The sequence below is a fragment of the Nanorana parkeri genome, unplaced genomic scaffold, assembly GCF_000935625.1.
Source record: "Nanorana parkeri isolate BGI_ZX_2015 unplaced genomic scaffold, ASM93562v1 scaffold1298, whole genome shotgun sequence".
In the NCBI taxonomy this organism is placed as follows: Eukaryota; Metazoa; Chordata; class Amphibia; order Anura; family Dicroglossidae; genus Nanorana; species Nanorana parkeri.
The window spans coordinates 257,215-268,926 of record NW_017307566.1 but is presented as its reverse complement, the minus strand read 5'-3'; the positions used below and the strand labels follow the sequence as shown (position 1 = coordinate 268,926).

Sequence of the window (11,712 nt, the reverse complement as noted above, 5' to 3'; positions counted from 1 at the left end):
CTGGTGGGCCTTACACTTTTTACTTCTTTCTGATAGGATGCTACTAACTCCACGTATAATAAGTATAGACTATAGAATAACTTTAATATTTACATGTCATTTACTTACATCAATTGTAAATGAAGACTATGTACAGATAATACATGTATACACACATCAATAAAAGTGTAGATACTCTAAGGCCCCATTCACACCACATGTATTTGCATGATGTTCTAGGTACTTTCTATACCAGTAATATACAGGTGACCACTAGGGGAGCAATGACAAACTTTTTCTGTATATCAATTCCAATGTTTAAAATATGGAGCAGATATATATATTAGGGATGCACCGATACCGGTTTTTCGATATCGAGTACCGATTTATTTTTTTGGTGCTCGGCAATATTGAATACCGATGTCCCATTAAGGAAGCCAGGCAGCGTGTAATGACTCACCACCTGGCTTCCTGATTAGCAGGGAAGCAGTCTCCAGGCTCCCTTATCACCAGAAAAGCATGGAGCCGGCCTCCCGGCCAATCAGGAAGCCGGGCGCTGTGTAATGATGCGTTGCCAGACTTCCTCATTAGCAGGGAAGCCGGCTCCATGCTTCCTCGTCACCAGGTGATGAGGGAGCATGAAGCCAGCTTTCTGGCCAATCAGAAAGCCGGGGAGCGTGTAATGACACGCTCCCCGGCTTCCTGATTGGCCGGGAAGCCAGCTCCATGCTCCCTCTTCACAAGTAACAAGGGAGCATGGAGCCGGCTTCACGGCTAATCAGGAAGCCGAGCAGCGTGTAATGACTCGCTGCCCAGCTTCCTGATATCGGAAGCTCAAGTATTGGGCCAGGCATCAGAGCATTTGGGCGAGTACGAGCACTCACCCAAATACTTGGCATCGGCACCGATACCGGTATCGTTGCATCCCTAATATCTATCTATCTATCTATCTATCTATCTATCTATCTATCTATCTATCTATCTATCTATCTATCAGGGTCATATTAAAAATACATTTCAGGTGAGTATACTGTAGACATGTGCACCAGCAAAAAATATGTTTCGTTTTGATTCGGATTTTGCTTTATTTAGTTTTTCGGAATTCGGGTCCGAAAGTCAATTCGTTTCGGAATTCGGACGAAAGTCGTTAGCGGTAATCCGTACGAAATTTCGTTCGTTTCGTTCGTCCGTTGCAGCAAAGTGACATTCAAGAGTAAAAAAAGTTTTTTTTGTTCTCAAATGTCACTTTGCGGCAACGAAAGTTCGTCCAAAAAAACGAATCGGAAATTCGGATTCGTTTGCATTCGTTATATCTGTGATTCGGAATTCGGATACATCCGAATTTCAGACATTTCGTCCGAATTTCGATTCGGAACAAAATGAATGGCACATGTCTAGTATACTGAGGCGTGTCTCCTCAGTATACGATGGGGTTACCTGTCGTAAGGCGATCATATCACAAAGCCGGGACTTTTATATCCATGAGACACAGCAGCACTTTATTATAAAATACAGTAGGGTTTCTCCATCCGGAGGTCACTGTAAGGCCCCGTTCACATTGAGCGATTTATTGCGCGACTTTTGCAGCGATATCGCTCATATTTCCGCGCGATATCGCTCTTTGTAGCTTCTCCAATACATTTCAATGGAGCTGTTCACATCTCGTCGCTCAATATCGCTTGTAGCTCGTCGCTGGTAGCTTGTCGCTCCTACATGACCGTTTTTTAGAGCGATTTTGAGCGATATTGCTCCTGATTGCATACAGCCCAATAGGAAAAAGTCGCGCGACACGTCGCTCAGTATCGCTCAAAGTCGCGCGATTTTCATGTCGCTCAGTGTGAATGGGGCCTAAGTGTAAGGTAGGGTAGGCCATGACATACTGTATACAGTACTGTACAATATATATAATGGCGACCGCGTGACAGACTGAGGACCCTGCGAGGGCTCTGCCGCTGCTATCGTATACTATCGTAAAGACAACAAATCATAAAACTATCCATCGGAACCCGAGGAGCCGGTGTACGTCAAAACGTGTACTCACTGGAAATAAAGTCGTATACAGGTTCCTGAATATTACAAATAGTTCTTTCACATTTTAAGCTCAGTAGTTCTTTAAGGGCCCATCCTACCCACACCCATATCTGACCGGCAGGTGCCTGTTGATGGCCCATCAACCTCCTGCATAGCTTTGGAAAAGAAGTCCAAGGGAGCAGTCCCCATTCCAAAAAGCGTTGAACGTGCAGTTTTTTCTCGGACCGCTCCTGTGCATAAAAAGGGTTCACCAGGAGGCCCTCGTAGGACGTTCATTGACCTCCCTCATTGTTCTCCAGTAGTATCAAAGGCCATGTTGGTGTAGTGGGTCTTGTAGAGGTTCAATCCTGGGCGAATGGTAGAAGGTCGCCTCTCTACGTGGGCGGAGTTGTCGTAGAGCGCTCCCTTGTTGCCTTGGCTAATGCGTCGATAGTTGCCCGTATTGTTCCAGGAGGGCATTTGACCTTGTGGGACAACCGGAGGTTGGCTCTTGCGCTCCCCCATGCAGCACATAAACTTGTTCCTGAAAGCAGACATGAAATCAAACTGATCATCATCATCATTGCCATTGGCCCGCTTTGGGGAAAAAGGAGGAGTGGAAGAACAACCCCCGAGGGGTAGAGGTACAAACCCTTGAGCAATGGAACAGATGCCAAGTAAGTGTGGGTGCAATTGTGCTGGGACCTGCAATGGACTCTTGTACAGGGTTACAGCAGTGTGGGTGGAGGAACAACCCCCGAGGGGTAGAGGTACAACCCCCAAGCACTGGGACAGCTGCCAAGTGTGGGTGGAGCTAACCTCCTGCAATTGTGCTGGGACCTGCAAGGGATTATTTTACAAGGTTGCAGCAGTGTGGGTGGAGGAACAACCCCCGAGGGGTACAGGTACAACCCCCGAGCACTGGGACAGCTGCCAAGTGTGGGGGGAGCTAACCTCCTGCAATTGTGCTGGGACCTCCAACAGACTCTTGTACAGGGTTACAGCAGTGTGGGTGGAGGAACAACCCCTGAGGGCTACAGGTACAACCCCCGAGCACTGGGACAGCTGCCAAGTGTGGGTGGAGCTAACCTCCTGCAATTGTGCTGGGACCTGCAACGGACTCTTGTACAGGGTTACAGCAGTGTGGGTGGAGGAACAACCCCCGAGGGGTAGACAAGCAAAACAACCCCCAAGCACTGAAGTAGGTGAAGCTTACCTCCTGCAGTTGGGTCCTGCAAGGGACTCTTATACAGGGTTGCAGCGGTGGAGGAACAACCCCTGAGGGGTAATGGTACAACCCCCAAGCACTGGGACAGCTGTCAGGTAAGCGTGGGTGCAACGAACCTCCTGCAATTGTGTCGGGACCTGCAAGGGACTCTTTTACAAGGTGACCACAGTGCTGGTGGACTAACCCCATTGGGACAGAACCCAGAACAGGAAGAGAAAATAAATCTTCCAGGGGTGTCTGTCAGAAGCTGGATTTTAAAACCTGACAGAGCCTCTCTAAACCTTCCCAGTCTATCCAAATCTACCCACAAAAGATATATTTTGGCTGGAGTTAAAGGTCAAAAACTGCGAATAAATCTGAATTTCTCTAAGTTCTATCCCCGCTCCTAATAACCAGATCCATCTAGAAATGTGTAAACTGACTTAGTGAAGATACACATAGGATGGACTTCCTCAAGGCACTGACACAATATCACTGTGAATATGCACTCGCCTATGTCACAACTCTCACAGAGTCTGCCTTCTGAACTCTACATCTGGACAATGTAACTTGCTGGAAGTAATGCAGGGATCCCAACCTGCAAAAAAGTCATTTCACGGAGGTGCCCCTCTCATTTCAGGGAGGGGCCCCTCTCATTTCAGGGAGGTGCCCTTCTCATTTCAGGGAGGTGCCCCTCTCATTTCAGGGAGGTGCCCCTCTCATTTCAGGGAGGAGCCCTTCTCATTTCAGGGAGGCGCCCTTCTCATTTCAGGGAGGTGCTCTTCTCATTTCGGGGAGGTGCCCCTCTCATTTCAGGGAGGTGCTCTTCTCATTTCAGGGAGGTGCTCTTCTCATTTCGGGGAGGTGCCCCTCTCATTTCAGGGAGGTGCTCTTCTCATTTCAGGGAGGTTCCCCTCTCCTTTCAGGGAGGTGCCCCTCTCATTTCAGGGAGGTGCCCTCTGTCCATCTGTCCCCCCAATCCATGGGGGGGCACCCCCCTGAAATGATGACAGATATACCTGCTGCCGTCAGAATAAAAAAAAAAACGGCATAGGAATGAATAGCGAGATTGCTATTGGCTATATCAATTTGCAATATCCAATAGCAAGCTGGCTATTGCACCCGCCCTGCTGCTGTCAGTCAGCAGAGGAGGACCTAATGGAGAGCTTCAGGTCCACCTCTGCTGATGGACAGCAGCAGTGGGCGGGTTATAATAGCTAGTCTGCTATTGGCTATTGCAAATTAAAATAGCCAATAGCAATCTAGCTATTCATTCCTATGCCGTTTTTTTTTCCTGGTGGACGGCGGCCCCCGATGTCAAGAAAAAAAAAACAGATAGCAGGGAAAGGTTTACTCTGCTAGATAAGCAGAGTAAATCTTTCCTGGAGAAAATGTTTCTGTCCCGGGGGTCCGGGAGCCCCTATCTAATAGCGGGAGACTCGAATAATTAGAATATCGTGCGAAGTTCATTTATTTCACTAATGCAACTTAGAAGGTGAAACTAATATATGAGATAGACTCATTACATGCAAAGCAAGATAATTCAAGCCGTGATTTGTCATAATTGTGATGATTATGGCTTACAGCTCATGAAAACCCCAAGAACCCCAAATCCACAACCTCAAAAAAGTAGATTATTACATGCAATCAATAAAACAAGGATTGTACATAGAACAATATCGGACCTCTGAAAAGTACAAGCATGCATATGTACTCAGTACTTGGTTTGGGCCCCTTTTGCAGCACTTACTGCCATTACTTTTGCACCATATTCTAATTATTCGAGTTTCACCTGTATAGCGGGAGACTCCCGGAGTGTCTGGGAGAGTTGAGATGTCTGGGTGACACCAAAATGACTGGCAGTCATTTTGGTGTCACCCCCTCTGAAAAGTCGGGCCCTCGGTCATGGACAGTTGCAGGAGAGAGGAGGGGATTAGGTATCCCGCCGGGTGAACGTCCCCTCCTCTCCTTTGGTGTTGGCGCTCGCAGGTATCACCAAGATGGCTGCGCATGCGCAACGACGGCACGGCAGGGTGTCACCCAGTACCCGCTCCGGGTGACACCCGGCCTCGGGAGGACCCTGTTGGGAAGTGAAAGATTTTACAACGTACCCCTTCATGAAGGCAGCCGCAAACAGCAACACGATAAAAATCAGAGCCAGCAGGCACCCCATGACGATTTTCTTCCAGGCTGCAGAAAGACACAGAGGAGGGAGCTCAGTACAGGGAACACCAATCTTCATTTACATAGAAATCATCCGAACTCCGTTTTCACTGCGCGCCGCTCTGTGCGCTGCGCCGCGCCACTCTATTATTTAAAGGAGACCTATGAGGCGAGTGAAAATCAGTCATCCTCATAGTTGGAGCCGACGTGTGACAATGAGACTGTCACAGGTCGGCTCAGTAGATCGGGAGGTGAGGGAACACATATCGGCGTTCGCTCACTTCTCGATCATCTCCCTGCGGAGAGCGGTCACTGTCACTCACGGCTCCCTGCAGGGATTCCCCCCTTCCCGCTCTGATCCTCCAGCGCTGACTGGCGGAGCGGACGGGGGAGGGATTGCGTACAGCTGGCTCTGCCTCTAGATAGGCAGAGTCAGCTGTCACTCACGCAGCTGGGCGGATCTCGACAGTAATGTCCCGGCTGCGGCGATCAGTATATAAGGGAGCTGTAGCTGGCGGTATAATGATCTCAGGGTGACGGGAAGACGCTAGTTTGTGTCCTCTCGTGTCCCTTAGTAGAACTATGAGGAAAAGCACTGACCCCATAGTTCTCCTTGATACAGAACTGCCATACGAGGCTCTGTAATTGTTACTTTGTATCTTAAATCAAAAACAAACATTTCATATATTACATTATTGTTTTTTTGTCCTGCCATTGACACACTTCCTGTTCTCGGGTGACAACGCTCACTTGCTGTACTGTATCTATAGGGGAGCAGCGTTGTCATCCAAGGCTGCTCACCTGATTTGGACTACAGCTACCCCCCTCCTCGCCTGATCTTAGTTACATAGGGAGGAGATATTTAGGGGAAAAATGAACACAAGCTTGCGGGGAGAAGAACCGCGCTATTCAGTTATAGAAGAACTCCGGGGAAACTTTTTATTGACCCCTGTAGTGGGGCTATTCCCTACTAGTACTGCACTGGGGTTATGGCATTCCCTACTAATACTGCACTGGGGTTATGGCATTCCCTACTAATACTGCACTGGGGTTATGGCATTCCCTACTAATACTGCACTGGGGTTATGGCATTCCCTACTAGTACTGCACTGGGGTTATGTCATTCCCTACTAGTACTGCACTGGGGTTATGTCATTCCCTACTAATACTGCAGTGGGGTTATGGCATTCCCTACTAGTACTGCACTGGGGTTAAGGCATTCCCTACTAGTACTGCACTGGGGTTTTACTGGGGTTTAGGCATTCCCCTCTTATTCTGCCCTGGGGGTTATGGCATTCCCTACTAGTACTGCACTGGGGTTAAGGCATTCCCTACTAGTACTGCACTGGGGTTATGGCATTCCCTACTAGTACTGCACTGGGGTTATAGCATTCCCTACTAGTACTGCACTGGGGGTTATGGTATTCCCTACCAATACTGCACTGGGGTTAAGGCATTGCCTACTAGTACTGCACTGGGGTTACGGCATTCCCTACTAGTACTGCACTGGGGTTATGTCATTCCCTACTAATAGGGGCAGCCAACATATTTCACTCCCTTCTGGACACCAAGAACTACAAATCCACGAATGTTCCATCCTGGGACACAGGGAGGTGAGCAGATTACAGGTACAGGTCATGTGACAGATCACATGACATCGCTGGAATAAATACTCACTTTTGTTATCATTGTTGATGATGAAATCCGGCACTGCGGAGAAACCAGAGATATTGTCATCCATCTGTACCATCCTTCCACCTACCTACCTTCCATCCTTCCACCTACCTTTCATCCATCCACCTACCTTTCATCCATCCACCTACCTTCCATCCATCAACCTACCTTCCATCCACCTACCTTCCATTCATCCACCTACCTTCAATCCATCCACCTACCCACCTTCCATCCACCTACATTTCATCCATCCACCTACCTACCTTCCATCCTTCCACCTACCTACCTTCCATCTCCCTTCCTTTCATCCATCCACCTACCTTTCCTCCATCCACCTACCTTCCATCCATCAACCTACCTTCCATCCACCTACCTTCCATTCATCCACCTACCTTCAATCCATCCACCTACCCACCTTCCATCCACCTACATTTCATCCATCCACCTACCTACCTTCCATCCTTCCACCTACCTACCTTCCATCCTTCCACCTACCTACCTTCCATCCACCTACCTTTCATCCATCCACCTACCTTCCATCCATCAACCTACCTTCCATTCATCCACCTACTTACCTTCCATCCATCAACCTACCTTCCATCCACCTACCTTCCATTCATCCACCTACCTACCATCCACCTACCTTCAATCCACCCACCTACCCACCTTCCACCCGTCCACCTACCTTCCATCCATCCACCTACCTTCCATCCACCCACCTACCTACCATCTACCTACCTACCTTCCATCCTTCCACCCACCTACCTTCCATCCATCCACCTACCTTCCACCTACCTACCTTCCATCATTCCACCTACCTACCTTCCATCCACCTACCTTTCATCCATCCACCTACCTTCCATCCATCCACCTACCTACCATCTACCTACCTCACATCCATCCACCTACCTACCTTCCATCCATCCACCTACCTTCCATCCACCTACCTTCCATCCATCCACCTACCTACCATCTACCTACCTCACATCCATCCACCTACCTACCTTCCATCCATCCACCTACCTTCCATCCATCCACCTACCTACCATCTACCTACCTCACATCCATCCACCTACCTACCTTCCATCCATCCGCATACCTTCCATCGATCAACCTACCTTCCATCCACCTACCTTCCATCCATCCACCTACCTTCCATCCATCACCTACCTTCCATCCATCCACCTACCTTCCATCCACCTACCTTCCATCCATCCACCTACATACCTTCCACCCATCCACCTACCTTCCATCCACCTACCTTCCATCCATCTACCTTCCATCCATCCACCTACCTACCATCCATCCACCTACATACCTTGCATCCACCAACCTTCCACCCATCCACCTACCTTCCATCCATCTACCTACTTTCCATCCATCCCCCTACCTACCATCCATCCAACTACATACCTTGCATCCACCTACCTTCCATCCATCCACCTACCTTCCATCTGTCTGTACCATCCATCCACCTACATACCTTCCATCCACCTACCTTCCATCCATCCATCCACCTTCCATCCATCCATCCACCTACCTTCCATCCATCCACCTACCTTCCATCCACCTACCACCCATTCACCTACCTACCTTCCATCCATCCACCTACCATCCATCCACCTTCCATCCATCCACCTACCTACCTTCCATCCATCCACCTACCTACCTTCCATCTATCCACCTACCTTCCATCCATCCACCTACCATCCATCCACCTACCTTCCATCCATCCACCTACCTTCCATCAGTCTGTACCATCCATCCCCCTACCTTCCATCCACCTACCATCCATCCACCTACTTACCTTCCATCCACCTACCTTCCATCCATCCATCCACCTTCTATCCATCCATCCACCTTCCATCCATCCACCTACCTTCCATCCGTCCATCCACCTACCTTCCATCCACCTACCTTCCATCCATCCACCTACCTTCCATCCATCCACCTACCATCCATCCACCTACCTTCCATCCATCCACCTACCTTCCAACAGTATGTACCATCCATCCACCTACCTTCCATCCATCCACCTACCTTCCATCCGTCCATCCACCTACCTTCCATCCATCCACCTACCATCCATCCACCTACATACCATCCATCCACCTACCTTCCATCCATCCACCTACCTTCCATCCGTCTGTACCATCCATCCACCTACCATCCATCCACCTACCTTCCATCCACCCACCTACTTACCTTTCATCCACCCACCTTCCATCCACCTACCATCCATCCACCTACCTACCTTCCATCCACCCACCTACCTTCCATCCACCTACCTCTCTCTCTCCATATCTCTCTCTCGGTCTGTATGACAGTGTGTGGGCCGGTTGTATGGGTTGTACTCACAGGACGGATTGTAGCAGAAGGCGGACGCTTGGCTTGTAGTATCATAGCAGACGTCTGACACAAGCTTTCCATTCCGGATCTCACCGACTCCGCCATTGTACCAGGCGTGGCTGAGGAACACAACGCATGTGGAGAGCTGAGCAGAGACAACATTGCACAGGGGACCCGAATATATCGGCACACACGCACAGGACAATCTGATTGTACAACCTCCTTTGGCTCTGCCAGCAGCTGTGTAATATAGAGGAGTGACTGGTCAGAATAAATGGAGGTTTGGGTCCTCGTATGTCATAATATCGGGAAATCTGTGGAGATTGTATGGGGATTGTACAGAGATTGTACAGGGATTGTACGGGGATTGTACGGGATTGTACAGGGATTGTACGGGGATTGTACAGGGATTGTACAGAGATTGTACGGGATTGTACAGGGATTGTACAGGGATTGTACAGGGATTGTACGGGATTGTACAGGGATTGTACGGGGATTGTACAGGGATTGTACAGAGATTGTACGGGATTGTACAGGGATTGTACAGGGATTGTACAGGGATTGTAAGGGGATTGTACAGGGATTGTACAGGGATTGTAAGGGGATTGCCGTCATCAGAAGTACGGTCTGACTGTCCAAGATAGGCAGATCGTACGTTTTTTTTAATTGTAAAGTGTATGGGCATGTAATGTGTCTCCAGTCTATGACCATCTCCTGACACGTGTTCCCGATCTTCAACATCATTTTCTCTGACCATCTCTTGTATCATGTCTGCAGTCTCTGACCATCTCTTGTATCATGTCTGCAGTCTCTGACCATCTCTCGTAGCCTGCCTGCACTCTCTGACCATCTCTCGTAGCCTGTCTGCAGTCTCTGACCATCTCTCGTAGCCTGTCTACAGTCTCTGACCATCTCTCGTAGCCTGTCTGCAGTCTCTGACCATCTCTCGTAGCCTGTCTACAGTCTCTGACCATCTCTCGTAGCCTGTCTGCAGTCTCTGACCATCTCTCGTAGCCTGTCTGCAGTCTCTGACCATCTCTCGTAGCCTGTCTGCAGTCTCTGACCATCTCTCGTAGCCTGCCTACAGTCTCTGACCATCTCTCGTAGCCTGTCTACAGTCTCTGACCATCTCTCGTAGCCTGTCTGCAGTCTCTGACCATCTCTCGTAGCCTGCCTACAGTCTCTGACCATCTCTCGTAGCCTGTCTACAGTCTCTGACCATCTCTCGTAGCCTGTCTGCAGTCTCTGACCATCTCTCGTAGCCTGTCTGCAGTCTCTGACCATCTCTCGTAGCCTGCCTACAGTCTCTGACCATCTCTCGTAGCCTGTCTACAGTCTCTGACCATCTCTCGTAGCCTGTCTGCAGTCTCTGACCATCTCTCGTAGCCTGTCTACAGTCTCTGACCATCTCTCGTAGCCTGTCTACAGTCTCTGACCATCTCTCGTAGCCTGTCTGCAGTCTCTGACCATCTCTCGTAGCCTGTCTACAGTCTCTGACCATCTCTCGTAGCCTGTCTGCAGTCTCTGACCATCTCTCGTAGCCTGTCTGCAGTCTCTGACCATCTCTCGTAGCCTGTCTGCAGTCTCTGACCATCTCTCGTAGCCTGTCTGCAGTCTCTGACCATCTCTCGTAGCCTGTCTGCAGTCTCTGACCATCTCTCGTAGCCTGTCTGCAGTCTCTGACCATCTCTCGTAGCCTGTCTGCACTCTCTGACCATCTCTCGTAGCCTGTCTGCAGTCTCTGACCATCTCTCGTAGCCTGTCTGCAGTCTCTGACCATCTCTCGTAGCCTGTCTGCAGTCTCTGACCATCTCTCGTAGCCTGCCTGCACTCTCTGACCATCTCGTAGCCTGCCTGCACTCTCTGACCATCTCTCGTAGCCTGTCTACAGTCTCTGACTATCTCTCGTAGCCTGTCTGCACTCTCTGACCATCTCTCGTAGCCTGTCTACAGTCTCTGACCATCTCTCGTAGCCTGTCTGCAGTCTCTGACCATCTCTCGTAGCCTGCCTGCACTCTCTGACCGTCTCGTAGCCTGCCTGCACTCTCTGACCATCTCACGTAGCCTGTCTGCAGTCTCTGACCATCTCTCGGAGCGTGTCTGCAGTCTCTGACCATCTCTCGTAGCCTGCCTACACTCTCTGACCATCTCTCATAGCCTGTCTACAGTCTCTGACTATCTCTTGTAGCTGTCTGCAGTCTCTGACCATCTCTCGTAGCCTGTCTACAGTCTCTGACCATCTCTCGTAGCCTGCCTGCACTCTCTGACCGTCTCTCGTGCCTACCAGCTGTCTCTGACCATCTCTCGTAGCCTGCCTGCACTCTCTGACC

General features: G+C 49.7%; 1 protein-coding gene across 1 annotated transcript in view; it reads right to left on the bottom strand.

Annotated features, from left to right (window-relative positions):
• Positions 1-2,268: 2,268 nt before the first annotated feature.
• Positions 2,269-11,712, bottom strand: part of LOC108797570 (lymphatic vessel endothelial hyaluronic acid receptor 1-like) — a 28,561-nt gene continuing 19,117 nt past the window's right edge. Inside the window, exons 5-8 of the mRNA XM_018569186.1 lie at positions 9,392-9,501; positions 7,037-7,069; positions 5,308-5,386; positions 2,269-2,533 (exon numbers count right to left, since the gene is read on the bottom strand). Of these exons, the coding sequence (XP_018424688.1) occupies positions 2,296-2,533; positions 5,308-5,386; positions 7,037-7,069; positions 9,392-9,501 (460 nt within the window). The 3' untranslated portion in view covers positions 2,269-2,295. The remainder of the gene's footprint in view (positions 2,534-5,307; positions 5,387-7,036; positions 7,070-9,391; positions 9,502-11,712) is intronic.